This window comes from Camelus dromedarius, chromosome 33 (genome assembly GCF_036321535.1).
Source record: "Camelus dromedarius isolate mCamDro1 chromosome 33, mCamDro1.pat, whole genome shotgun sequence".
NCBI lineage: Eukaryota > Metazoa > Chordata > Mammalia > Artiodactyla > Camelidae > Camelus > Camelus dromedarius.
In genome coordinates this window covers 15,627,176-15,654,955 of record NC_087468.1, presented here as the reverse complement: position 1 = coordinate 15,654,955, position 27,780 = coordinate 15,627,176, and the positions used below count along the sequence as shown (strand labels likewise).

Below are 27,780 nucleotides of genomic sequence, written 5' to 3'. Positions count from 1 at the left end.
ACAAAAGGAAGTTAAATCTTTCACTACAAAATGAGAGAAGTTAAGGGAAAGAGTTTAAATTAGCACCATTTCTCTTAGTGTTTTACCACTTTTTAAGCCTCTGTCACCCACATGACAGTTAACCTTCACACGTGCCCCAGAGCCACACGCCCCCCACGGATGTGCCCGGCGTTAGCCATGGTTGCCACCACTAACTATGGTATCACCGCTGTCTTTCCCGCTGAAGAAAGCAGAGTGGAGCATAGAGAGAGGAAGTGGAGTTGGAATCGACTCATTTTTATAGGTTTAGTGTAAAAATAATTGAAGCCTTAGGGACTGTATATTGACCACTCTCCCAAGTGGCCATGGAGGAGAACCAGCAGCCTGCGACAGCCAGGGCCCTTTCTCTGGGGTCTTCCTTTGTGCCCTGCCCACAGAAGGTGTCCTGGGAAGGTGACACACAAGGTCTTGCAAATGACTTTCCTCATTGCCGCCTAGCAAGGTGAGGAGCTGCTCCTGTACAGAGGGGCCAGCCTGCACCAGTTACCAAGCCACAAGCGGGGCTTAGCGGCCTTCCCGCCAAGGCCCCTCACTCCCTGGTTCCCCCGGGCCCTGCCTGCTGCCAGCTGCTTCCATCAGGGATAAGGAGTCACTGGCGTCTCCCATCCAGAATCTCTACGCTTTCCACTCTCTGCAGTGCAAGTAAGAGACGGCCCTCTTCCTGCTGGGCCTGTGGCTTATTTCCATTCCAATAATTCAAGAAAAAATAACAAGCAGGTCTTTACCACTGCACAGGGTTCCCTGGTGATTAGGATTATGATTAAGAAAAAAACGCCAGGACAGCAGCTAAGAAGCAGTTTGCAGCAGTGGTGCTATGTGAGCCCCCAGCATGCGCACGCATCCTTCAGCTTCACGGGGACCTTGACAAGAGCGTCGGCCGGCTCTGCAAGGAGGCTGCATGGGCTGTGGGAGCCAGCCGCAGTGGCTGGACTTTATGTGCTTAAGTGGATAGGAAAATCCTCTTCTGGCCCTTGTCACTGTCGTTTATTAACTTAACCCTCTGAGTTCTAATGTTTAACTTGAACCAGAAAAAAAATAAAACACAGGTAACAAGCTGAAGAGAGAAAATGAACAAGAGGAAAAAAGAGAGAAAAGAAGGGAAAAAAAACTTCTGGACTTGAAATTCTAAGACCTGAGTCAGGTTCAGCCCCCACCACTTCCTGACTTGTCCACATCACGCCTCTTCCCTGGGCCTGTTTCCCCAGCAATAAAATGACTACAGAGTCTCCTTGATAGAAGTTCCACACTAAGGTGATTGCTAAGATTCCATTCCAGCTCTAAACTTCTGTGATGTCTACGGAACAAGATTCTCGATGCTTTTGCAATTATAAGGGGAAAAGTGTTTTTAAAATGCTTCTCTAAACCTGGTCTTTTTCACTCTGGGGTTTTTGTTGTTGTTGTTGTTAATGAAATCATTAGCCCTAAGACTTAGATGATGTCTGACTTCTGTGCCCAATGGTTTTTACCATACAAGCCACTTCAGTGTCGCTGTAGAACTGCACTAGAATTAACTTTAATTTTGGCTATTTAACGTGAATTCAGATGACCAAGCCAAGAAGCATAAATTCAGCTTTAAGCTGCAGTCAGTCATTGACTAAATACTTGAGAACCTACTGGACACCGTGCACTGTTCCAGATGCTTAGGGTGTGTGTGTTGGTGAACAAAACCACCACAGACACGCGCCCTCATAGAGCTGACATGCTAGTGAGGAGAGACAGACAGACAGACCACAGAACAAGTAAGTAATGTGTACGATACGACAGAATGTGATCGGTGGCTTTGGCAAAAGTTAGAAGGAGGGTATGGAGGATCAGAAAAGCTGGGATGGACCGGGGCTGAGGAGGAAGGGTGGACGGCGGTTTTAAGTGGCGTGGTCTGGGTAGACCTCTTTGAGAAGGTGACGTTTGACCCAGAAATGAAGAAAGTGAGGGAGGCTAAGGGGAGGGCGCGCCAGGGAGGAGGAGCAGCTGGTGCTCAGGGCCGAGGAAGGGAGCAAGCTGAGGAGTTGGAGGAGAGCGTGGTGCCGAGAAACGCCCCTTCAGGTGAGGCCTGTGCCTTCCTGCGGCGGGAACAGTGGTTCTTCCCACCTTTGCTCTGCTCTCCTGAACCCAGGGTGGAGCTTGTTCCTTCCTGGGTTTTCAGTCCACAGCTTAGAAGGAAGCGACCTGACTTAAGTTCTTGATGCCACGCGTGCAGTCTCTCCGTGTCCCTGTCCCCTGAGTTCCCTCGGCAACTTCCCTGCACAAGGGAGTCCCTTTTTTCTCCCTTTTCTCTCTGGCATTTTCATGCAATTTGCCTTAAACTGAATGGCTAAAAAAACAAGACAAACAAAACAACTAACGCCACTCGGTGAGCATAAACGCACTAACTGTCCTCCTTTTGCAGTGAAATGTTTCACAGTCCCAGGGGACGGTCCTTAACGTCCCTAACGAGAAAATCAACACGCTCCTGATCTCTCTCCTCAAATGCGCCAAGCCTGCCAAACTCGCCTGCGTGGAGAGCTTCTGTAAAGACTCCCCCATCTCTGTTTTAGAACATTCCACAACACAAAATACTTAAAATAGACAAGCAGTCTTTGAACAGAACTTACAGCCTGTTTTTTCACTATCCTATAATAATTATTTCTTCTGGAAAAGTGTTACTAAGAATTCAGCATTTTCCTTTTGTGTCGTTTTGTCTTTGAAACAGATGTTGTTATCAAGGACAGCTTTCGACTTTTTTTAAGTTCCATGCCCAGCAATGCGTTTCCTGTCACAGTTCTTCAAAACTCTGTCAAGGTACCGTACACACCTGGTCGGAACTGTGGGAAGTGACCGGCCTCGGGGCGCTCACCAAGCGGGTCCCGGGAGCCCGGGCCTGTGCAGGCCTGAGTCAGAGCCCGGGTGGCCGAGGCGGGGAGGTGGGAGGCAGTGTCCCTTCACCGGAGAGTGAGAGGGAGCCGATCTCCCACGCCCCTGCCCATCCCTGCGGGCCCTAGTGCTGCTGGCCGTTCAGCACGTCCCTCTTGCCCTCTGCAAGAGAACATCAAGCATGCAGAGGGATGAGACAGAACCCCATCCACAGTTAAGAGAATGTTCCAGCATCTGAGAGAAAGGCCTGCAAGTAGTATGGCTGCTGGGTGGCGGTGCTGGAAGTTTCCAGTGTATGGGGAGCCTCTGCATGTGAGTGCTCACCCAGGACCCGGGCTGCCTCCTCCCCGCCTGCCCCGTGCCATCCAGCAGAGCGCGGGCGAGGCCTCGCAAGCCGGTACAGCCACCCTCTCTGCCATGTGTGTGTCTAAACCCAGGTAACCAACGAGCCTCCGAAAGGTTTACGTGCAAATATCAGACGAGCATTTACTGAAATGACACCTTCATTTTTCGAAGAAAATATCCTTGGAAGAAAATGGAGACAAATAATATTCGGCATTTGTTTCTTTCATGCAATCATTCAGGTACACTCCATTTGCTTTTTAACAGAATTAAGAAGAAGCGTATTATGTTTTTAAAAAATCAGTCAATAAAAAGTAAGAATTAAATGAAAACTTACAGATGGACTTGTGAAACGCTGAGGGCCCTGTTCTGTCTGAACCCAAGTTGTCTCAGTCAGTCCCTGATCTCTGTCCGCCCCTTGCCTCGGGGTCTCCCAGCTCTGCCCCCCCGGCTCTGCGCTGACCTGAGGGGCACCACCGCCGGATGAGTGCAGAAGGGCAGATTCGAGAGCACAGCCCTGATCTCCTCAGCGGTGCTGGGCTCACAAAAGCGGCTTCCCCTCCAGCCTCTGCTTCTGAAACCGGTGGTTCCACTCTCTCACCTGCCTGCAGCCAGGTTTCAGGAGTGTTAATTATTTTACCGTAAAGAACAGTGGTTCTTTCAACAGGTCTGTCACCCTGTCACATGTCCAGTAATATCAGACTTCCTTTTGGGAAACTGGAGAGGGGCCAGCGTCGGCGGAAGAGGTGCCTGCCCTGTTTGCTGAACGCCTGGCTCAGGTTGAACTGCAAGGATTTTAGCCGATCTTGCAGGATGGGGGGGCCCAACCTGAACAGAAGCCTTTTAGTTTCCAATACTTTACACAGAATTAATTTTTATCAAATTGTAAGACCATTTTCATTTTCTATTCTAGGAGAGAAAGAAGTTTGGCCCTCTTGGTTGGAATATCTGCTATGAGTTTAACGACAGCGACAGAGAATGTGCTTTACTGAACCTCAACCTGTACTGTCACGAAGGAAAGATCCCCTGGGACGCGCTGACTTACATCACCGGTCAGTACGCCCACACGGCCGTCGGCTTGCACCCACCTGGCTTGTTCCAGGGTGGTGTCCTGATGGTCACCAAGGTGGTGATGGTGGTGAGGACTTCTGAGATTCCCTTTGAGAATACGAGACCATGATAAGAATATCATGAGACTATTTGCATATAGGAAATGGGGTAGATGTTTTCCCAAATAATAGCAGCAAACCCTTAGCTCTTGCCACGTGCCGAGTGCTGTTTTAAGCACTTCCCGTGAATTAACAGGTCTGACCCTCACAACAGCCCTGTCAGGGGAGGACCATTACGTCCCCGATTTTACACATGAGGAAACCAAAGCACATGGTTTACAAGGGTGGAGCCAAGATTTAAACCCAGGCAGTCCAGCCTCCAGAATCTGTGCCGATGTAAAAACACCTCTGCTTTGGAAAATGTTTTAAACAGACTTACCATCTGACCCAGCAATTCCATTCCACTCCTATGAATGTACCAGGGGACACGAAAACACATGTCCATACCAAAACTTGTACGTAAATATTCTTAACAGCATTATTCATAATAGCCCAGAAGTGGAAACAACCTGAATGTCTAGCAACTGGTATATGGATAAATAAAATGAGGTACAGCCATAGGATGTAATACGATTCCACCATAAGAAGGAATAAAGCTCTGATACACTCTACACTGTAGATGAACCTCAAAAACATTATGCTAAGAAAACGAAGCCAGACATGAATACCATATGTTGTATGATTTTGTTTATATGAAATTTCCAGAGAAGACAAATGTACAGACTGAAGGTAGCTTAGTGGCTGCATGTGGCTGGGGACAGAAATGGGCAGTGACTGCAAATGGGCACAAGGTTTTGGGGGGTGGGAGGGAAATGACAGAAATGTCCTAAAATTAGATCATGATGACGGTTACACAACTTTGTAAATTTACTAAAAACTATTTAATCACACGTGTACATTTTACGTGACTTTTATGATTTTTAACTTATAGCTCATTAAAAATGTTTAAAAAGAAAACAATGGGAGTAAAAAGGCAATGCCTTATCCAGGCAGTAACATTGGCCAGTGGTGGGGTTTGAGGCAGTCACTTAAGGATGAATGCAGAAAATATTGATTTGTTCTACTGTATAAATGCTGGACTATAACTCAATAAAAAAAATGTTTAAAAATAAATAAATAAATAGAAAAAAATGCTGGAAATACAAGGTGACATGGTCCCTGCCTACCAAAGGCTCAGGGGGTGAAGATAGTAAATTATAATGTGATGTGACAGCTGCCAAGACCGAAGTGTATGCGGTGGGAATTGAGAAGGAGCAGGAGGGAAGACAGACACCGGTCAGGACACTGCTATCTTGGAAGAAGTCAATTATTGAGGTTTCAAACACAAATAACCTCCTCTCAACCAAACATCTCAGCTTGAAAGACAAGGAAGGGAAAAAAAATCTTCTTGACATAGTGGAAAAGATGGAGATGAGAATGGATGAACAGTTAAAGGGTGCAGAAGTGGAGCATCTCAGTGTCACAGGCAGAATCCTTCTGCGAGCACTACGGAGGTGAAGAACGAGTTGTATCAATGGGTCTAGAATTTTTCCAAGGAGTTAGATCAGCAAGACAATCGTTCCTACTTGTGATTTTGGGGTGAAATGGAACACAAGTTCTCTGTGGAAAATGAGAGATGGGACACATCAATAAATGTTAATTCCCCGTAACGTATTTTCTGTGAGGCGACTTATGTCTTTCACCATGGAGCTATCTTTCCTCCTTAGCTTAGTGTCAGTCATTTATAGGGTACGTATGGAGTTTGAATGCCGTGTTGTGTTTTGGTTCCATTTAGCTCTCTGGCCCGCAAAAAACACAGCGCTTCATGGCAAGGACGTGTGTTTTAGAACTCAGTCAGTGATGGGATAAGACCCAAAACCAATATTTTTGAAGCAAAAAAAAAAAAAAAACAAAACCAGGAAGAAGGAAGAAAAATGTAAATAGAGCTCAGTGGCTTCAGTTTCAGTTATTTGGGAAAAGCAAAATAATTAGGGTAGAGCACACATACTAGATTTTTTTCCTGCTTTTTAAAAATTGACTTTGACTATCTTTGGGTGGGGGGTGCAGTGGAAGGAACCTCAAATGTGCTGTTTCCACTGTCAGTACCAAATACATGTGTATATAAATAAAGCTATTAGAATGTGGGTATGCATGTCAATTAAAAACAAACAATAATACGTTTTTAAATGCAAACTCCTTCGCAGGTGAAATTACATATGGAGGCAGAGTCACAGACACGTGGGATCAAAGATGCCTCCGCACGGTCCTGAAAAGGTTTTTTTCTCCTGAAACGTTACAAGAGAATTATAAATATTCTGAATCAGGTGAGTGACTTTTCAACATTACAGGAAAGACTTTTTCCAAGAAGTCGTTGACAGCTGTACCCCCAGGAGCCCTGTGTGTCCTCACAGCCCAGGCCCTGCGCCACCTTCAAAGCTGGTTTGGTTCTAAGAGTACAAAGAATACCAATTGTGCAATAACCATTTTGAATTATTTCTGTTCTAAAATGGGCTGTATTCCATCTAAATGTGTTTTCCAAGTTATATAAATTCGGGGCCCTTAATCAGGAACTCTTTTCAGCAGCACATCCCTGGATTCTCAGAATCTTGAAATGTGCTCGAGGAAACACCCCCGAAAGGTTAGGACACTAATCAGATGCTAAAGGCCTCAAGGAAAGAAACTAGGCGCAGAAGTGAAAGCGAGAGGCTTGGGGAAAACCATCCCCTTTTCTATGTGAGGCAGCTGATTATAGCCACTGTCTAAACAGGCAGAGAAGTACCAAACTTGGCGGGACTCAAAAGCTAAGACAGAACTGCCTTCTGTGTTTTCCTTAACAGGCATCTATTTTGCCCCCGTGGCTGACAGCCTGCAAGAGTTTAAAGACTACATTGAAAACCTGCCTTTGATAGATGACCCGGAAATATTTGGAATGCATGAAAATGCCAATCTCGTTTTCCAGGTACGTGACCTTTCAACGTAAAATACATGTTTATATTGTGTGTCTGAGCCAGATACGTCAGTAGTCACCTCACTAGTTCTGTGAATTATAATATTCTTACATAAACAAACACGGCAGCCTGGGGAGAGAGACTAGAGAACTGCGCACAGGTTTTTTACTGCTTCAGCCTACACGGTCTGCATTCGGCTCACGCTTCATTGGCCAGAACAGTCAGGTGGCCCACCCGTCTGCAGGGATGCAAAAAAGCGCAGTCTTTGCCTGCCCTAATGGGGGCAACTGGGAAGGGTGCTCACTGCAAGTCTCCACCTCAGTTACTACCATAGGCAGTAATACCAGGCTGGCCGCACTAAGTGTTTCAAGACTTTCATCCAACTAAGAAGTCAAGAATTAAAATGGAAAAGTCATAATATTAAATGACAGGCAGTGAGCAAGGACACCAAACTATTTAACCATGGCATTTAGTAAAAAGCTCTACATATGTGTTTAAGACCTAATGACTATGTCAAAAGTCATGTTTGAAAGAATGTCTGTGATGTAAAATAGACAATCAAGATCTAAAATCCCAGGTTCTGAACTCTTTTCTCAAGTAAGTGGATGATGAGTATTGTGACTGGTATAAAGAAATACCTCTAAGAGGTTTCAACAAATATACATGAGAAGATACCATGTTTCTGAATAAAAGAAAAATCTAGAAAAATTGAGACTATTTAACTGAACTTGGAATGGAAATTTCTAAGCATGAAAAGCATTTGAAAAATAATTCACGTAAGAAAGAGCCAACAGGTGTGACTACATCAAAAAAGTCAAAAGAAAATTTTAAGAACAAATGACAAAGTGAAACATTTTTGAAACAAACAACAACAAAACAGAAAAAGAAAAAGTTAACCATCCACATATGGGGAATTTTCCAAGTTAGACCATATGTCATACCCCAAATTAATCATCAATTAAAGTTTAAAAGATGAGTAACATACAAATTATCTTCTCCGACTACAATGGGATAAACTTAGAAATCAATAAAGCTATAGTAATCAAAACAGTGTTGGCACTGCATGAAGACGGACATACAGATCAGCAGAGTAGAACAGAGAGTTCAGAAATAAAGCCTCACATATATGGTCAGATGATTTTTGACAGGGGTGCCAAGACCATTCAATGGGGAAAAGACAGTCTTTTCCACAAATGGTGCCTGGAAGGCTGGATATCCATATACAAAAGAATGAAGTTGGACCTTTACTTAACACCACATACAAAAATTAACTCAAAATGGATCAAAGACCTTAATATACGACCTAAAAATATAAAACTCTTAGAAGAAAACATAGGACAAAAGCTTCATGACACTAGATTTGGCAATGATTTCTTGGATATGACACCAAAGGCAGAAATAACAAGAGAAAAAACAGACAAAGTGGACTTCATGAAAATGTTTAAATTTTGTGCAGCAAAAGATACTATCAACAGAGTAAAAAGACAACCCACAAAATGGGAGAAAATATTCTAAATGACATACTTGATAAGAGATTGGTATCCAGAATGAAGAGAACTCCCAAAACTCAACAGCCAAAGATCAAAACCAGTTCAAAAATGGGCAAAGGACTTGAATATACATTCTTCCAAAGAAGATAAATAAATGGCCAATAGTACATGAAAAGATGCTCGATATCACTAATCTTTAGTGAAATGCAGATCCAGTCTACTGTGTGTGACACCACCTCACACCCACTAGGATGGCTGCTGTCAAAGTAACAGAAATCAACAAGTGTTGGTAAGGATGTGGAGAAACTGGAACCCTTGTGCCCTGTTGATGGGAGTGTAAAATGGTACAGCTATTATGGAAAACAGTATGGTAATTCCTCAAAAAAATTTTAAATAGACTTACTGTATGATCCAGCAATTCCACTTCTGGGTTTATATGCAAAAGAATCGAAAGCAGGGACACACACACAGTTATTTGCACACCCATGTTCACAGCAGCACTGCTGACAATAGCTAAACCATGGAAGCAACCCAAGTGTCCATCAACAGATGAATGGATAAGCAAAAGACAGTGTATACATACTGTGGAATATTATTCAGCCTTTAAAAGGAAGGAAATTCTGTAACATGCTACAACATGAATACATTTTGAGGACAGGACACTAAGTGAAATAATCCAGTCACGTAAAAAAAAAATACTGTATAATTCCACTTACATGAGGTATTTAGAGCCGTCAAAATCTTGGCGACAGAAAGTAGAGTGGTGCTTGCCTGGGGCTGGAGAGAGGAGGGAGTGAGGGGTTATTGTTGAATGAGTACAGAGTTTCAGTCTTACAAGAGGAAAAGAATTACAGAGACGGATGGTGGTGATGGTTGCACAACATTATTAATGTATTTAATACCACTGAATTGTACACTTAAAAATAGTTAAGATAGCAAATTTTATGTTATGTGTATTTTACCACTAGAAAAAAAGTTAATTATCCTTATTATAGAATTATCTCTTATAAATCAATAAAAAACATTAAAAAATCAAAAATGTACAAAATTTATAGATAATTCATAGACATAATACAGGCAGCCAACAAACTTTTTTTTTAATGTTTGACTCTAATAATCCTCAAAGAAGTGCAAACCAATGAAAAACCATTTTTTTGCCTGTTAAATCAGAAACACACAGATGGGCATATAAGTGATACAGTGTTGCTAGAGGTCAATATAGTGACGTACAGTTTTAAACTATTTCTTTGGTAATGTATCATTTAAAGAAGTTAAATGATAGTGGAGGAAATTCATATACAGATATTCTATTCAGAGTTCTAAAAAACAAAAGTCATGTCCAAAAAGTAAATAAACTATTAACTACTGTGTGTTCATACCACTAAGTATTGTACACTTAGAGCATGACTCACAAGGCTTTTGAGTGATACGAGAAAATGTTCATGAAACTGAAAAAGAACGAATACTACATACATTTTATGGGCTCATTTTTTAAACTACATGCACATATACAGAGAAGATGTCCCAGGGCATCGGGTGTGGTAGGGTTGTAAGTATCACTAGAAAGCAAGATTGTGGATTATTTTTCTTTATGCTTTTCTATGTTTTCCACATTTTCAATAATAAGCCATTGTACTTTTCTAATTGAGAAAAATGTTATTTAAATTAAAGTATGTTCTAAAGCTGAATTGTCTTTATTTCTTCACTTTCGTAACTGCCTTTTAAATAATTAGCCAAAAATTGTTTAATGATTTTTTACTGCGGGAAAACACATATAACATAAAATTTATCATTTTAACCGTCTTTGAGTACACAGTTCAATGGCATTCAGTACCTTCACATTGTTGTTTAACCAAAAATGTTTACATATGATACTGACAGCTATTGAGCACATTTTACCAACTCTGTCTTCAGTATAAAAAATAAAATTTCCTTGTTTTTGGCCACTGCCATTATTTCTGTAATAAGCTATGTGTGCTGCAAAATTATTTTTGAGAACTAGGGTCTTCACTGTTCTGTCTCTTCTCGCCATTACAGTACAAAGAGACCAGCACTTTAATCAACACCATACTGGAGGTTCAGCCACGGTCATCTTCTGGTGGAGCAGGAAAGAGCAATGATGAAATTGTCCAAGAACTCGTTGCTTCTGTCCAGACCAGAGTTCCAGGTAGTAAATAACTGCTGGCCTCTGTGTATCGAGGGACTTTGAGGAATAAACTCAGAGAGCTGAGTGAGAAGCAGGTGTCCAGATCTCCACTTCCAGAAGCACTAGGGGCAAGTTAGTTTCCAGCCCAATGAAACTTTAACCAGACATTTTCTGGAGCTTCCTAATGTCCCTAGACCTGAGCTGTCCAAGACAGTAGCCACCAGCCACATGTGGCTGCTTAAACTTAAATTTAAATTAAATTAAATTTAAAATTCATGTCCTCAGTTGCATGAGCTGCCCTTCAAGTGCTGCCACATGGAACAACACAGATAGAGAACAATTCCAACAGTAAAACGTTCTGTTGGACAGCCCTGCCCTAGAAGCCACTTCACTTTTTTCCCTCCGTTCAAGGGAAGTGGCTAAATTATTTCACCCTGTTTTCTGGTGAGTTAAGGAATCTTCCTGAATAACCACAGAGATCCACTTTCGTACTTTTCCTAGAGTGACTGTGTACTTAGATTTCTTAATCTGTCATTCATGGTTGGAAGAGATGTCATTATAGGAAAAGAAGCTAAGGTAGGGGAAAAAAACTGAGTGAAATAATGAACTGTGTTCCTCTCTCTCCTCACAATACTGACACCGAATAAATGGGTTTTTCCCTCCCACTAAGCAATTCTCCAACTCCCTGGACACCAACTGGCTGTTAAACAATTGAATGATGACACTGACGACCCAGAGTTGGCACAGACCCCGCGGGTTAGGTCGCACAAGGCTGCCCCCACTTCGGATGCCAGTTACAAGTCCCAGGTTGTAACCAGACCTTCTGACCAACCAGCTATAAACCGAGGATTCCCACAGCCCCCTTTGTGGGTTCAGTCATTGTCTAGAACTCACAGAAATCGGGGAAACAGTTAATTACATTCACCAGCTTATTTTAAAGGGTATAACAAAGGATAAAGATAAACAGCCAGATAAAGACGTTCACGGGGTGAAGTCCAGAAAAGTCCAACCCCACTCTCCTAGACGCAGTGCAGGTGTGAGGGGAGAGTGCGGCTTGCGGACCTCGCATACACACGAGGCGGAGAAGACTTAGGGTCCCGGGCACCTCTGGTCTCAGGGACATCCCTCGTCGACCAGGTCGCTGCCTGTCCTGCGAGCACGGGCCACTGAAGTCTGCACGGCCTGACCCCAATTCAGCCCAGGCCCAGAGACAGGAGAAGGTGGCTTTCAGGAAGGTTAAGATAAGTGCGTTCCAGCAGCGATGTTATGAGGCCAGAAGTCAGTGATGACTGATCTGACGAATCAGCCGTGTGTGTTTCAGAAACCCTGGAAATGGAGAGTGCGTCCGAGAGCCTTTTCATCAAGGATCCTCAAGGACGCCTCAACTCCCTGACCACTGTCCTTGGACAAGAAGTGGACCGGTTCAACAGCCTGCTGAAGCTGATACGCGTATGAGCGGTCGCTGCCCCCACTGCTGCTGGCTGGCAGAGCCTTAGAGATCACATAACAATGTGCCTTTTTCCACTGCCACCCCTCCAACATCCCCACCTGGCTGTGCTGACAGCTCTTCAAGCCCAGCTTGTCTCAAGCGGAATTCACCCTCCTCTGACTGGTCTGGGCTCCCCTCTCCAGTCATGGCGTAGTGGTGAACACGGCACACAACAGATCCCCAGTCCCCTCATAACCCTGACCTGCACCCTCAGAAATTACCACTGACTCCCTAGAAATTTGACCAGGGACCTAAGCACGCAGTTAAGAGAGGTTCCATGCTTGTTCCTGGTGTCTGGCTTGCATTTAATAACAGTCTTTATGAAGATCCTGAAAACCTGAGTTTCTCACAGTGCGGGTCACAGAACAGCTGTGTTAGGATCCACTCTGCTGCGTGTCCGAATGTGGACTCCCTGACTCCACTCCAGACCCACTGAGTTAGCATTCCTTGAGGAATCCCCGGGAATGAGAGTTTTAAATAAGCTCCCCCAGATGATTTCACTGCAACTCAAATTTGAGAACAACTGTTTGGACCTTTGCCTTATGCTCAGGAATACTTTCTGGGTGGCCCTGACTTTCTAACGGTGGCTAAGCGACTTCCTGGTTTCTCCATGCATAGCTTTGATAAGGGAAACTATTAGAGCCCAAATATTAAGCATTAACAGGGAAAATCTTACTGCCAAGCAGGGAACCAAATACCCTGCAAAGAAACAAGGCTCAGTGGTAAGACGAGGGAGGACAGCTGGGGTAGGTCCTTCAAAGTCAAGGACCATCTGCCCCCCATTAGGAAAGCAGTCTCCGAGTGTCCCGGCTGGCTGGCAGTACCCAGGCTGGTGGGGCAGCGGGGCCCTGGGTCTGCTGAGTATGTGAAGTCCTCACCTTGGGACTGTGGCATCTAGTTAGGTAAATGCCGCTGTCAGCAGGCCAGGTAGCCAGCACAGGGCTTATCACCTTCTGCACCGAATGAGTCAGTATAGATCACACTGCTGTGATAAAGGTCCCCCAAATACAGTGGCCAAAATAAGACAAATCCACTTCTCTCTCATCGAACAGCCCAGAGGGAAGCCGCATCTAGCCGTGTCTAGGGCAGTGGTTAGTCCTGCTCTGTGAGCTCATCCAGGAACCCCAGCCGGAGGGCTGGCTCTCCCAGCCTCAGTGGGTAGCTTCCACTTCCGGGACTAAGGTGGCTGTTCCAACTGTCCCCTTTTACCACCCACTGGGACAGGGGAAAGGGAGGGCCGAGGGAGAGCAGTTTCCAAAAAAAATGTGATCCAGAAGTTGCATCCATTTTTTTTTTCTTGTGTCCCATTAGCCAAAACTTGGTCACAGGGCAACATCCCAGCTGCAGGGGTGGCTGGGAAATGCGGTCGCTGTGTTAGATGCTCTGTGCCCAGCTGAAACTAAGAGGGTACTGTTGTTCAAAGAGGAGACGGATGCTGCTCAGCTCTTGCCTCTTCCACATCATGGCCTTTCACCCACTTAAAGATGGACAAGTCCAAGTGTCAATTCCTCACCAAAGTCTTCCCAGAACACCAGCCCTGCCCTCCACCACCAGATGACAGGAGCCCCTTCTCAGGGCTCCACCCTTCAGGGGTCTGTGTCCGTCACTGTATGTGTGTACAACGTACCACCCTGCTTTGTGATTACTCGTCCATGAGTCTGGCTCCCCCAGTAGGCAGTGAACTTGAAGAGAAGGGAACTAGCGCATTAACCATCTCTGGTCCCCCTGGGCCCGACACACACTAAATCTTCCAGGAAGATCTGAATGTGCAGGTGAACGAATGGGTCACTTCTTCTGGTCAAACAGTAATGTCCACCACTAATGGAAGAATCCCCCCGAAGGAAGCAGAAGGGCGCGGAGCGGGGGGAGCAGCAGGCGGCGAGGCCCCCGGGAACCTTGGCAGGGCCCTCCCCCGGGCCTGCCCCGCGCCGGCTCTGCCCCGCCTCAGCCCCACCTCACCCGGGGGCCGCAGGGACGCCGTCGTGCTGAGCTCCCCCTCCTCCAGATGGGTCCAGAGCTGGGAGGCAGGGCGGGCTCCGCTGAAGGCGTGCGCGTGGTGGCCGCTCCTCTGTGTGCGTTTAGCAGCCCTCGGAGGCCCTGGCGGCCTGGTCTCCCCGTCTCTGACGTGCATCCTCCCCGCATTTCAGACAAGGCTTCTGCTGCCTTTCTCCACTTTTTAGCATCTAAGGTCGACTGCTGTTCTGGCTCCGGCTGGGAGCCTCTTTCCTGAGCTCTGCTGCAAATGGTCCCTCAGCTCCTAAGGGCGAATCGAATTAAAACTCCTCTTTCCTACCACTGCCTCTTGTGAAAAGAGGTGGGGACAGGGGGCCAGCCCCACGAAGGAACAGAAGCGTGACTAGCCCTGTTTCATCCTGTCTCGAGAACTATTTACCCGTGGTCCTGGCACTTTTTTTACATTTGTTTATTGACTTATAGTCAGTTTACAATGCTGTGCCAAATTCCAGTGAAGAGCACAATTTTTCAGTTATACATGAACATACATGTATTCATGGTCACATTTTTTTCTCTGTGAGCTTCCACAGATCTTGTATATATTTCCCTGTGCTATACAGTATAATCTTATCTATTCTGTATATGCCTGTCAGTATCTACAAATTTTGAAATCCCAGTCTGTCCCTTCCCACTCCCCTTCCCCCTTGGCAACCACAAGTTTGTATTCTATGAGTTTGTTTCTGTTTTGTATTTATGTTGTTTTCTTTTTTTTGATTCCACATATGAGCGATCTCATATGGTATTTTTCTTTCTCTTTCCGGCTTACTTCACTTAGAATGACATCTCCAGGAGCATCCATGTTGCTGCAAATGGCGTTATCTTGTCGGTTTTTATGGCTCCATAGTATTCCATTGTATAAATATACCACATCTTCTTTATCCAGTTATCTGCTGATGGACATTTAGGCTGTTTCCATGTCTTGGCTGTTGTAAACAGTGCTGCTGTGAACATTGGGGTGCAGGTGTCATCCTGAAGTAGGGTTCTTTTTGGATATATGCCCAGGAGCGGGATTCCTGGGTCATATGGTAAGTCTGTTCCTAGTCTTTTGAGGAATCTCCATACTGTTTTCCACAGTGGCTGCACCTGGGACTTTTTTTTTTCAATCAACATAAACTTGGTCTCTGATATCTTCCTATAATATTGTCCCAATATGGTTTGGCAGTAGTTCTCACAAAACTGGAACCCAGGAGAGCCGCGCAAATCTCTATGCCCTGCCTTCACCGTCAGCCGGGCGGCAAACATCACCCTTTGCTTCCCGTGGCTGCTGGTCCAGTATCTCCCAGGACCACTGCCAGCCTCTGTCTTTTGTTGAGATGAGGGGAGGATACGGGCGTGTCTTAAGAAAGTGTTTCCAGCACAAGGAAGCTCTCTGATGTCAGCTGAAAGACTGGTGTCATCTAAGAACCTCTCCTTCCCGCTGTAACTCCTGGGGCGGCGGCACATCCTGAGCAGAGCTGGCTGATGGCGTGAGGTAGTCCCCACGCCCTCACCCCTGCCTTCCATGGTTCCCAAATCGCTAACCATCAGGCCCATTCTTCCTTCGGCCTGGAGGAGAGCTGCACAGTGGCATTTCTTGAAATGTTTGGAGGACATTTTTCCACCTTCTCTTCTTTCCACTGCACTGGGTCCTGCTATTAACTGCCTGAACCACCCCTCCTCCCAGGCCTTACACCCTTGTGGTCAAGTGTTGGAAAAAAAAAAAAAAAGCATGAAAAGACTGGAGGGTCTGGCCCAGCAGGTGGTGTGCAGAGGACGGAAGCCAGCAAGCAGGCCCCTCAGCCCAAAGCGACACTTGCCGCCCCGAACAAGTGTCACCCCCACTCGGTAATCACATCTGTGAGGGACACCAGTCCTCTTTTTTCCTTTCAGACGTCTCTAGATACGCTCAGCAAAGCCATCGCGGGGTTTGTGGTGATGTCTGAAGAAATGGAAAAGGTGTATAACAGTTTCCTCAACAACCAAGTTCCCTCTCTGTGGTCCAGCACAGCCTACCCTTCCCTGAAGCCACTCGGATCGTGGGTCAAAGACCTCATTCTGAGGACTGCGTCTATGGACGTAAGAAAAGTCACTTCTTTGGGGTCTGATGTTCTGGGTGGCCCGAGCATCCTCAGGAAGCCCTAGCCAACTGACATACAACCACGGAGGGATGGTCTGAACCCAAAGAGACAGAAACTTCCAGAACAGCATCCCTTTGAAAGTCTTATGCTGATTACAGTGTAGTTTGCCCTGGGCCCTTACCCCATATTCCACTTTAATTCCGGGCCGTCTTTGGAGTTTCAGATCTAGTTCATGGGGCCCCAGCGGGAGGTACAGAACCAGCGTGACATGGGTCCAGATGGCCAGGTGTGACCTTGCTGCTGGCTCCCGCGCTCTAACCCCTGTAATGACCAGGTTCTGCTTTATGGTCAGCCTGGTGGCTGAGGAAGGGGGGGACAGGGCAGAGGGTAAGAATGGGGCTGGTGACCAGCTCAGAGCTAGTTTAGATTCTGCCTCCCGAGAGGCTCTCCAAAATACGCCTTTGATATAAATGACAAACTCTAGCTCAGAAAAAAAAAGGTACATTATGGTGTAATGTTTCTCCTTTAGTTGTGGCTCAAAAGAGGTCAGCCTAAGTCCTTCTGGATCTCCGGTTTCTTCTTCCCTCAAGGATTTCTAACAGGTACCAGTGCGTTCCCGAGAAAAAGCCCCTAGGAAAGACAGCATTTGTGACACTCTGGGCTTCTAGGACCTGGGAAAACGGCATGGCTGCTAATGGCTTAGCATGGGGTCACTGATTACAGGGCAGTCCTGTCAGGCCCTGCTCTTCCTCGCTTGCCAGGGTGAAGCATGGCAGAAATAGCCAGGGTTCCCCCAGCCCCCTCCAGGCTCTGAGGGCAAGCCCTGTGAGCGCGCAGGGCACGCCCCGACTCCCCGGGGGGCCCGAGATCCAGGGCACCACCCGCTCTCCGCCTGCTCTGGCCCCAACTCTGAGCAGCCTCCTTCCCTCTAAAGATGACTCCTGATGCCCCTCCGGTGGCCCTCAGGGATTCTGGCCCTCAGGGATTCTGGCGAGGGAGCCCCAGAGGGGGCCAGGGGCCCTGGGCTAACAGATGCTAATTAGGTCAGTCCTTCATCTATCTCATCCTGAGTCCCTAATAAACAGCCCACACAAGAAAGACAAGCCAAGCAAGATGCTAAAGTTGGGGAGCCTGTGCTCTGAAGCCCCCTCACTGGCAGAGAGGTGCACCTCCCACTGGGCCTTCCCTCTCTTCCCAGGTAGGACCAAAATTCACACATACCCTGGCCCCACCGCCCCCCCCCAACCCATTCAGAGTAAGATGTTGACGGTGGGTCTTCTGGATGGAGAGGCAGGGCTGTAACACTAGAGCAGCCTGGATGAGGCAAGTCGGGGCAGCAGCGTTCTGGTTTTCCTGCAGGAACCCTTCAGAACCACGCTCGGAAGTACAACTTGCCTATAGATGAGCTGAGTTTCAAGTACAACATGATCCCTGCCTATCGCGACGAAGCCGTGGTTATAGAAGCTGCCAAGACAGTGCAGTTTGGACAAGAACTGCCAATGGACACGGAGGTACTGCCCCCAACGGCTGGCACAGAGAAGCAGCTTCTGTCCCACTGCCATTCAGCATCTCGGGCAGTCTTCCCCACCGTGCAGGAGCCGGGGAGGGGCGGGATGGGACTCACACCCCCAGGACGGGCTCCCCAATCAGCAGTGACAGATGGGACCTGCCTCAACTAGCCTGACCCCTGGAAATTCACTTCACAGCAGTGCCGCTTTGCTTCCCTGGATGCCCGCAGTAACTCTCTCATTCTTGCGGAGGCAATACAGCGAGAGGGTAAAAACTTTCAGAATCAGGCAGGCCTGAGTGGATCCCAGCTTTTCCCCTCCCCAGCTCTGTGTGCTAGAGCAACTACTAACACGTCTGCACCTCAGTGTTCTCGTCTGCAAAACGGGGCCCATGCCACCCAACGCAGAGCCGCAGTGCGGTGCAGACGAACCTGCAGAGACCACGTGATTGGCGTATACTGCACCCGCCATACGTAACTACTGTCCGAGGCTGCCTCGATCGGCTTCACTCACTCAGCCGCCTCCTGGCAGAACTGACGTGCTAACTTCACGCATCATGTAACTGAAACCACATTACATCCCCAGTAGGACCGCACGAGAAAAGCAGTTCACACTCTGCTTACGTGGTTTGCTCCCTGGAAGTGCGGCCCCCAGACCAGCAACATCAGCGTCCCTTGGACACTTACCTGAATGTAAACTCCAAGGACCTACTCCAGGCAGATTCGGAGTATCTGCATTTTAAAAGCCCTCCAGCAGGGTTCTCAGCCCACTCAAGTTTGAGCACCACTGCTCCAGAAGGTCTCAACCTCGGCAGCTGGTTAGAATCACTTGTAGAGCTTTAAAAACATCCTGATGCCCAGGCCACAGCCAGTGACATCACAACCATCCCAATTACATCAGGCATCATTTTCTTAATTAATTTTTTTTAATTTTTTTTATTGAAGTAGAGTTGATTTACAGTGTTGCGTTAGTTTCAGGTGAACAGCAAAGGCATCAGTATTTCTTAAAGATCCCCTGGTGACCCCCGTATGCAGCCCAGCCTGGGGCCCGCTGCTGCCAGTCTGAGCTGCCCACCTTCCATGTGCAGAGATACTGATGGGGCAGAGGAGCCTCTGCTTCAAAGCACCTGTCCGCCCCAGTGGGCCTTATAGATACAATTTGCTAAGCGTGCCATGAAATCAAAGATATGCCCCAGATCGCTTCTGTCAAGCATGTGTCCACTAGCCAGTCAGCTTAGGTGGGGTGAGTGGCTGTTACTAAAGTTTCCTTAAAATATCATGGTCTTCGTAGGAACAGGACTTGCTCCTGGGTAACTGTATCCATACCCACCCCACTGAGATCTGACGGGCCCACTCCTTGCTCTGATTAGCAGAAACACACCAAGGCCAGACTGATCCCACATTCATGGCTTCCTCTATGAAATACTCTAACACCCCATGCTCTGAATTGCCTGTATCTTAAAATGACAATGAAAGACCTTACTCTTTTAAGGAAATTTGTTTTAGTATCAATTTTTTATGCTAAAGTATTAGCATGCAAAAGTAAGGGGGAAACCAATTTAGAAACGTACTCATCATTTTGAGGCCTTTCCCAGCCGGAGGGTGTCGCAGGCCCGGGTCAGGAACAGCTGAGGAGGCAGGAGGTGGGATGAACCCCACACCCACACAGACCTCGCCGAGGCCGCCCTGGGTGCTGGCCCTGCTCTGTGCCCCACGTGCTCTGTCTGCCACACAATGGCATCGAGACAACTCGATAGACACAAGTTTTCCAGTGACCACCGGGGCCTCTGTCCCTCCAGCCACCCCAGTCCGCACACATCTCCGTGGGGTCACGTGCAGTGAACCATGCAATGCCCTGGAATCTCCGCCGTCTGTGGAGACTGCACATTGTACAGTTAGCCTGTGTCCTGGTCCTCCCAGCCAATGGCTGCTAGACACAGCCAAAGACGGCGAGATAACCTGAGTTCTGTTACAAACAGGGCCGCCGCGCACCTGGTGCCACCTTTGTGCCATTTAGGAAAAGGCCGTCCCTCTGGGTGGGTGTCCAGATGGTTCCTACATGTGGCTTGGCAAGCGGGTGCAGGATGGTTCCAGCCCCTACTCAGGGAAACCTGCACAAATGTATATAGCAGCCCCCAAACCAGGAAGGGCCGCCCACCCCACTGCACCCATGGGGCAAGTTTCAGGACACTAGAAAGTGAAGACCCACCAAAAAGAGCTTTTATAGCGACTCCTTTTATTTACCATGAAATACACTACTTACGTCCACAGTGCTGGGTCCTCTGCCTGCAGCTGTGAAGCTCCAATTACCCAAAGATCGAAGGCCCTGGGACTGGCCAGATTCACTCAGTGTTTGAGGAAGGGTGACACAGGAGCCGGAACTTGGCAGAAACTGTACACTAGTGGTGACATCTAATCACAGGACATCGAGGGGCAGGGTCTCTGTCTCTCTTTCTCCCGCAAAATTTCTTTGAAAAAATTTTCCACAGGCCTTCTGCAAATACTTTTGCAGATGTGCAACCTATCTTCCTGGAAGGACCCCCAGATCTTTGAGAGACCTTGCTAAAAATAACAGAGGAAAGTCTCAGCCTTCTCAGCCCATCTCCTTCCCACGAGAAGGGGAAAATCCTAACGTCACGATCAGAGTCTGAAGCCCACCGTGGGTCTCCCAGGGGTACCCTGTATGCACAGCCTGGTGGGGTGCTAAAGTACGAGGCGTGGTAACAGACTGAAAAGCAAGTTATTTCACCTTTCGGAGCCTCAGTAGGCTCCTCCCCGAAACGTGAGCAGTAACAGAGCCCCTCGAGTGGTTCTTAGCATTAACTGAGGATGGGGGACAGAGGGGGCGTCTCCCAACGCTGATCCCCTCCTCCTCTTCTCACCTTTACACCTCTGGTGACTTTCAGTTGCCCTCTCCTGAGGATGGCGTTCTTGTTCATGGCATGTTCATGGATGCTTCTCGATGGGACAATGAGGAGATGGTGATAGAAGACGCACTGCCCGGACAGATGAATCCAGTGCTGCCTGTGGTCCACTTTGAACCTCAACAAAATTATGAGCCAAGCCCAACACTCTACCACTCCCCACTTTATAAAACAGGGGCCCGGGCAGGAACCCTCTCAACCACAGGTGAGGATGTGCTAAGACCCGAACAAATAACAACCGAATGCAAGGGACAATCAAAGTCCAAACGCCACGCGGTAATGGGCAAAGGTGATCCTGGGCCAGTTGGCCACTTATGACATGCAAATGTATACACGATGTAAATTCTGTTTGTTTTAATACTGGGTGTAGATTGATACTACAAAACTAATGCTTGCGTCTGATAGTCTAATTAGTAGAAAACAGTTAATTGAGCAGTGACTTCTAATTTCAAAATGATGGACTGAGTAGACACTAAAATCTCTGTATCTCTTACCAAATCCATTGAGACACATCCTAGAGAAGAGATTTAAAAATAAACTAACAAATGGAATGCCATGCTTCAAAAAGGGAAATCAGGGTAGACCTGAAACTGAGCTACAGCCCTTCACAAAAGGAACCAGATGGAAAGAAAGCCATGTCAACAGAGAAGCTGAAGAATTGAGAGCAGACAGCTAGAGGGTGAGCCAAGAGAATGCACTGAGAAAATCCCTCAAAATACAGCACAACGCAGTTTTTCTTAAAGTGACAGGACACTATGGAGAAAGCCAACATTTCCAACATTTATCTAGTAGGCAATCTGGGAGGGGAAAGGAGAGAGAATGGAAGAATGGTAATATTTTTTAAAAAGGTAACGGCTGATCATTTCCCAGAACTGGAGAGACACTTGAGTTCTAAGATTGAGACATTTCACACAGTGGTGGGGGTAATTTTTAAAACTATGTAACAAACAAATACTCAATTTTAAGAGAGCTCATAGCAAAGTGATACTAAAGATTATCAGAGATAAAGAAAAGTCTCAAAGCTAAAGAGATAAATTAATTATCTCTGGATAATTAATATGCTGGAACTAAAATTCCAGAAAGTGATAGTCAGACTGGCATCGGACATTTGTCCACAGTGCGCATAAAAGGTGACAGAGAGACCTCTTCAAAGGGCTGGGAAAAAACACTTTGAACCAGAACTGCAAATCCAACCACGTTATCATTCAACAGGGAAGGCGTGAAAATAAAGACCCCTGGACATACGGAGGCTCTAAATTAATCACCACGGACCCTCCATTTCATACCCACAAACACAGTTAAATCTTTAATAGTTTGACTGTAAAAATTACTTTACCAATAACGTGGAGCCAAGTTTCCAGATGACAGAAATACGGGCAGAAAGAACTAAAAAAAAAAATTTCTCATTTAAATGGAGACTATAGGTCCTCATGGTATTTTTCATCAGTAAAATACTCAACGAAAGTATGTTCTCTGAGGGTAACACACAGAACAGACTGAAAGAGACGTTCCTACCGCACGCCTCCACCTCCCACTCCCACGACAGATCTAAACAAGAACTCAGCGGTATTTTTTAAACTAACGACGGTACTGACAACGGCATTTGTGTGGACACGTGCTTTTATTTATCCTGGATGACTGTCTGGGAGGGGGGTGACGGGACCACATGGCAGGGACATGTTTAACTTTTTAAGAAACTGCTAAACTTTTCCAAAGTGGCCACACCTTCACATGCCCGCCAGCATGTACGAGGGCTCCCGTCCCTCCACGTCCTCACCGCCACTTAGTATGACCAGTCCTCCCACTTGTAGATGTAGATAACTGACAGACAGACGGACGGACGGAGAGATAAATACAGACAGATGGATAACAGTACAGTGGAATCTCTTCGCATTTCCCTAGCGGCTCATTACAGTGACCGTCTTTTCTGGTGCTTATTTATATCTTCTCTGATGAAGTGTCTGCTCAAACCTTTGACCTATTTTTTCACAGTCTTTTGTCTCCTTATTATTGGCTAAAATTCCAGCAGGAGCTCTGTGGTTCTCAGTAAAAGGAACCAAGGAAAGGTAGTAATTAAAATGATGCTGCACTGGCACAAGACTCAAAAGACACATCAAATGTACTAGACAGAGCGCCCAGAAGCACACCGTGCACACGTGGGAGCTTGGCCTGTGACAGCAGCCGCGCTAAAATCCGGCCAGAAGAGAGACACTGTTCCACAGACGGTGCTGGGACAGCTGGTTGTGCCAAACTCAGATCCTTCTCTCACACGCATACAAAAATTATATCACAGACAGATTCCATAGACGTAATCATCACTAAATTTTAAAATTATTAACCCTAATGAAATAACGGCACAAAGTAATCGTTATCAACAGCTGCTGACATCCCAGCCAGGAAACGCAGTTAGACTTCCTGATGGACGTGCACACCACCTAGGATGTATTCACACCGAAAATCTCAACCCTGAACGTGATCGCGCCTTTAGATCTAACCAGCCTTGCAGGCCTAGAGGAACATGTGTAAAATCACAAGGATGCTGACAGCAAAGCTCAGACTCTGGGAAACTTTACGGGACAAACAGCTTAGTTATTTCAACAAACATATTACAAGGAAGGGACAAAAGTGACAGAGGGGGTCCCTAAATCTCTAAATGAAAGAGATTTAAGACACACGTCACTGCTGCGAGCTGTGGACCTCATCTGAACCCTCAAACTAACGGTTACTATACGTACACACACTGCATATTTACTGTAAGATGTCACTCGAGCACCTGCCAAGACCCCACGCAGGGAATGACACACAAAGGGGAGGGGAGATGCAGGCATTCTCTGCTGGGGACGCCACCACCCTGCCCGACTGCCACACAGGCGGGCCTTGCTGTGAATGCCAGAAACAGCGACTCCCGTCCTGAGGGCAGGGCCCTCCTCTTCTCACGCCGGTCCTGACCCCCTCACACAGGCCCACAGGGAGGAAGCTGCAAGGGTGACCTCTTACTTCAGGTGTCCCAGAGCTGAGGACAGGACACCCGTGACTACGCTTAGTCTTCTCGGGAACCCCAGTTCCTCCCTGCTGGGGGGAACGAGGGATGGATGGATGGATGGATGCCCGACCTACCGACTGCATCCCCCGAGTCGCACGGAAAGCTCAGGCCTCAATCCTGGCCCAGCGCTCCCTGAGACAGACTGCGGAGAACTTGAAACTTGGTTTATAAGGTTATACAAAGTCTGGGCAGGTCCTAAAGGATCGTTTGTTCCAGCATCTTCACTTTGTAGAGCATAAAACTGAAATCTGTAGGAGACTGTTTGCCCTTCATCTTTAGAGGCAAATTCAGTTCTGGAACCCAGGTGTCTTGACTCCAGTACAGTGATTTTTGTATTAAGCGGTTATTCTTTAAGTAATGACCCTTTTCACTCTGTGTCCTTCACTAGGTCATTCAACCAACTTTGTGGTGACCGTCCTCTTACCCTCCAAGCGGCCCAAAGATTACTGGATTGCCAAGGGATCAGCCCTGCTCTGCCAGCTGAATGAGTGAAAAGGCGCCGCCTCTGGGCGGAAAGAGAACCTGGCCAGCGATCTTTCCTGACAGGCAAGAAAAGCCTGTGTAAATTCTACGTGAGCAAAAAGTGTGACTTCTGAAATGGCTTAAGGGTAGTAAGGGTGGCTTTTATTTCTCTTTTAACCTAAAATAAAGTGTTTTGAGTTTTCCTTTCTATTGGTGATTCAAGCTCTGATGTGAAAGCACTTCTCTCTTAAGCCTGCCCTCCCCCGCCCCCCAGCATGAGGGGTGGACACACCCAGCAGTAAGGGGGGGGTCTTGGGGGGAGGGCGTGGACAGGGCGGAGTCAGCGCTCTGCACTGCCTCAGCCCTTGGGGCTTCCTTCCTCTTCACACTGAAGAGAAAGGCCTGTGGACACACCGATCACACGGCCCCAGGTCCTTGGGCTTCTAGACGAGATTAAGGCTCAGAGCCCAGTGCATGAGATCTTGGCCCCTGGTGCTATTCCCCCCACTCTGTGGGGTAAGATTACAACCCTTAGAAGAGCCTTCAGTGTTTTCATGAGAATGCAGCTCGGCCCTGCCCCGGTGCAGAACAGTTGTCAGCTTTAGGATGAACCCACGTGAAAACTGGCCAAGTCCCGCTCAGGTGCCTTTGCGCCCCGGCCACCGCAAAAGCAGAGGATGTCGGGCCAGGGCTGAGATGCACCGGCCACTGCGGCAAAGTGTTTTGCATCAGCCCTGCCAACAGGGTCTGTTTGCTTTCATGGTCGTATTATAAGCCAAGAAACTGGGTACCACCCAGCTAGGATGTGGACCTCTGGAGACAGCCACGCCACCGCCTTACAGAAAGCTAAAAGAACAATCCTACCCTCGCATCTTACCTCCTCCCAACCCCCGCCGCCTTCATCCCACACCCACCAGAGTTAACAGATCCCCCCATGAGGCAGGGAGCGCCACCCCATTAGTCAGAGGTCAGTGCAGGGATCAGAAACTGCTCTTGGTGCTTCAAGCAGGAACCCGTGCTTCCGAAGCCACGGGAATGGCTGCAGCTGCAGAAGTCACAGGGCTGCCGTCAGGCCCCGCAGCGGCTGAAACCCAAGGTCAGAAAGCTGCAGGAAACTGTGCCAACCGCACAAGCACAGCACACTCGCGCAGCAGGTGAGCAGGCAGAGGGACGCAGAGCCTGGCCCCTGCAGACTGGGGTCTGCGGGAGCCAGCCCGTAATGCCCCCGCTGCTGGAGAAAAAGGCTCTGCCCCCTCACCTTCCAGATCTCACGACAGAGGACCTCATTAGAAGACGCACCCACAGCAGCGAGGGAATCTGGGGGAGGTGAGCCCTCCTATCCCTGCAGCACGGGCACAGAACGGCGCAGAGGCGGTGGGCGTGCATCCCGAGCGCCCCCGCGTCGCTCTTTCAGTGAGACCCCAAAGGTCTTCCCGGCCCTGGAAATGACTGAGAATGAACCCACCAGAAAGCTTCTGGAAAGGAAGGGAAGGCCGGCAGAGCTGCACGCCCCGGCAGTCAAGGCACCGCAAACCAGGTCAGGAACAGGCACACCTACTTCTTATTGGCCCCATCAGGTCCTGGGCAGACCCTCTGGGTTTCCGGGAGCTGCTCAGAGGCCCGGGAGAACCGTAAGGAAACTCTGCCGTAGGCGGGAGACCCCGGTCTGTAACCGTGGGAGCGGGGGGAGGCGGGGGGCAGCTGTGCTGGCCTGAAAGGTCCCATTTCACACTCGACCAGAGCAGTTCTACTTACTCACTTTATACAGAGATTCTCCATAAGATTTTATTTGAGAAAGACAAAGGCATATAAATAAGAAATAAGTAACAGGACAGGAAAAGGGGGGACGAGTTTGAAAACCACCTTCCCGCACAGCACCCCTGACAAAGCCTACCCGGTCCCCCGTCTTCAGCCTGTGGATGAGACACTCACACTGTGCACAGCGCAGGCACTTGCCAGGGCAGGAAGCACCCTCTTCGCCAAACCTTGACCAGAGGGGAGCAGAACAAGAGCCCCAAGGCCTGCTGACTCCCCGCACCCAGAACCAGGAGCAAACGCGGAGGGGAGGAGCCCAGGGACAGGGTCCCCGGGGGCAGCCAGGCCCAGGGCAGGGCCCGGAGCAGCAGGGAGAGGGCTCAGAGGACGGAGGCAAAAGAGTTGTTTGCTGGATATACACTGGGGGGAAAAGTCTATATTAAAAAGGTAGTTAATTGTTTTCATACAATTCATTGATGATTAATTATTTACACACAGCTCGTTATGTCACAGAACCATACACCTCCCCAGGCATTGGTGGAGAGCCCAGAGTCATTCCTTGGAAGAAGAATAACCAACGCTGGCTTTGCCTCTGAGTCTCTCCCCCTGGGCTGGGCCTAAGGCCAGACCAGAGTGTGGGGTGCAGGCGCGGCTGTCCTTCAAGTCCCAGGGGTCAGGGTCTTGGCGGTTACAGGAGGGGTGTCTCTGTTTGGAAGGCCAGCACCAGCACCCAGAACACAAGGGTCCAGAGAGACCGACAGGCAACGCTGGCCACCACCTCCCACAGCGAGGGAGCCGCAGCTCGGCAGAGATGTGCCCGTCCAGAATGGGGACCTGGAGCTGAGGGACCGCAGCACTTGGGGGCAAAGAGAAAGGCAGAGTCTCAGGGCACAGAGGGAGCACCTGGATACCCCGAGGCCCCCAAAGGCCTGCACTGCTTCTTTCCACCTCTCTTCTCCAAAGACAGAGATGGAGCTTAGGGTGGTAATAGATTTCTGGTGTCTTGGCTCTCGTTACGACTGCTACAAAAAACCAGATGGTGCATGCAGTAGGACTCGCACCGCGGACAACTCTCCCCTAGCCAGCTGCTTCTGGTCCAGGATTATTAAGACCCTCGAGGTAAGAAGTGCCAACTCAGATCCGCTAATCCTCAGCCTCTCGGTAATGGCAGGCAGGGTCCCTCCTCCCAGACCACACACAGAGGCACAGCCAAGCCATGAGGATTCCTCCCCAGGTCCCGGGCTCTGCCCCTACGCCAGCCTGGGTCTCCTGTGACCGCCACGCAGGCGCCCCAGATCAAGACAGTATGAGCTGATGGGCCACCCATAAATGGCCACCTTGAAAGGATATGGCCCAGGCCAAAAAGGTACTAAACTAAGAGCAGTGTATTCCTCCATCAGTGAAGGATGCCGGAGCAGCCACCCTGGGTCAGGCACCGTGGGCGACATGGACACCAACAGAATCTGTCCCCTGCTCTCCAGGTCGTATTTGGCTGCCAGCTTATGTCCATTTAAGAATGCAAATCCCACAGCACCTGGATGCCGGCCTCAGACCTTCCAGTGCTTGCTACTTCTCTCAGGCATGAGACTCTCACAGTCACTCCACCCAGTGACCTATCTCACCCCTC

General features: G+C 48.1%; 2 protein-coding genes across 25 annotated transcripts in view; one reads left to right on the top strand and one right to left on the bottom strand.

The window, feature by feature from the left end:
• Positions 1 to 24,573, top strand: part of DNAH6 (dynein axonemal heavy chain 6) — a 150,304-nt gene extending 125,731 nt beyond the window's left edge. The window contains exons 66-77 of the mRNA XM_031441370.2: positions 2,729 to 2,817; positions 3,327 to 3,473; positions 4,145 to 4,283; positions 6,524 to 6,643; positions 7,157 to 7,278; positions 10,795 to 10,924; positions 12,225 to 12,352; positions 16,275 to 16,460; positions 16,992 to 17,064; positions 17,822 to 17,973; positions 20,876 to 21,098; positions 24,325 to 24,573. Of these exons, the coding sequence (XP_031297230.2) occupies positions 2,729 to 2,817; positions 3,327 to 3,473; positions 4,145 to 4,283; positions 6,524 to 6,643; positions 7,157 to 7,278; positions 10,795 to 10,924; positions 12,225 to 12,352; positions 16,275 to 16,460; positions 16,992 to 17,064; positions 17,822 to 17,973; positions 20,876 to 21,098; positions 24,325 to 24,428 (1,613 nt within the window). The 3' untranslated portion in view covers positions 24,429 to 24,573. The remainder of the gene's footprint in view (positions 1 to 2,728; positions 2,818 to 3,326; positions 3,474 to 4,144; positions 4,284 to 6,523; positions 6,644 to 7,156; positions 7,279 to 10,794; positions 10,925 to 12,224; positions 12,353 to 16,274; positions 16,461 to 16,991; positions 17,065 to 17,821; positions 17,974 to 20,875; positions 21,099 to 24,324) is intronic.
• TRABD2A (TraB domain containing 2A) overlaps positions 1 to 27,780 on the bottom strand; it is a 120,457-nt gene that overhangs the window by 42,209 nt on the left and 50,468 nt on the right. For 5 of the 24 annotated variants that reach the window (XR_010378852.1, XR_010378853.1, XR_010378851.1 and 2 more), the window contains 2 exons: positions 9,474 to 9,534; positions 4,320 to 4,389 (listed from right to left, as the gene is read on the bottom strand). The exons of 9 other annotated variants lie outside the window; for them this stretch is intronic. Coding sequence is in view for 9 of the 15 variants with exons in the window: in XM_064481965.1 (XP_064338035.1) it covers positions 4,320 to 4,389; positions 9,474 to 9,534 (131 nt within the window). In the remaining 6 variants the exon portion in view is untranslated. Of the gene's footprint in view, positions 1 to 3,470; positions 3,837 to 4,319; positions 4,390 to 9,473; positions 9,535 to 24,589; positions 27,010 to 27,780 lie in introns of those variants that run through there. 10 more of the 24 variants (XM_064481968.1, XM_064481961.1, XM_064481967.1 and 7 more) reach the window with 6 other exon arrangements.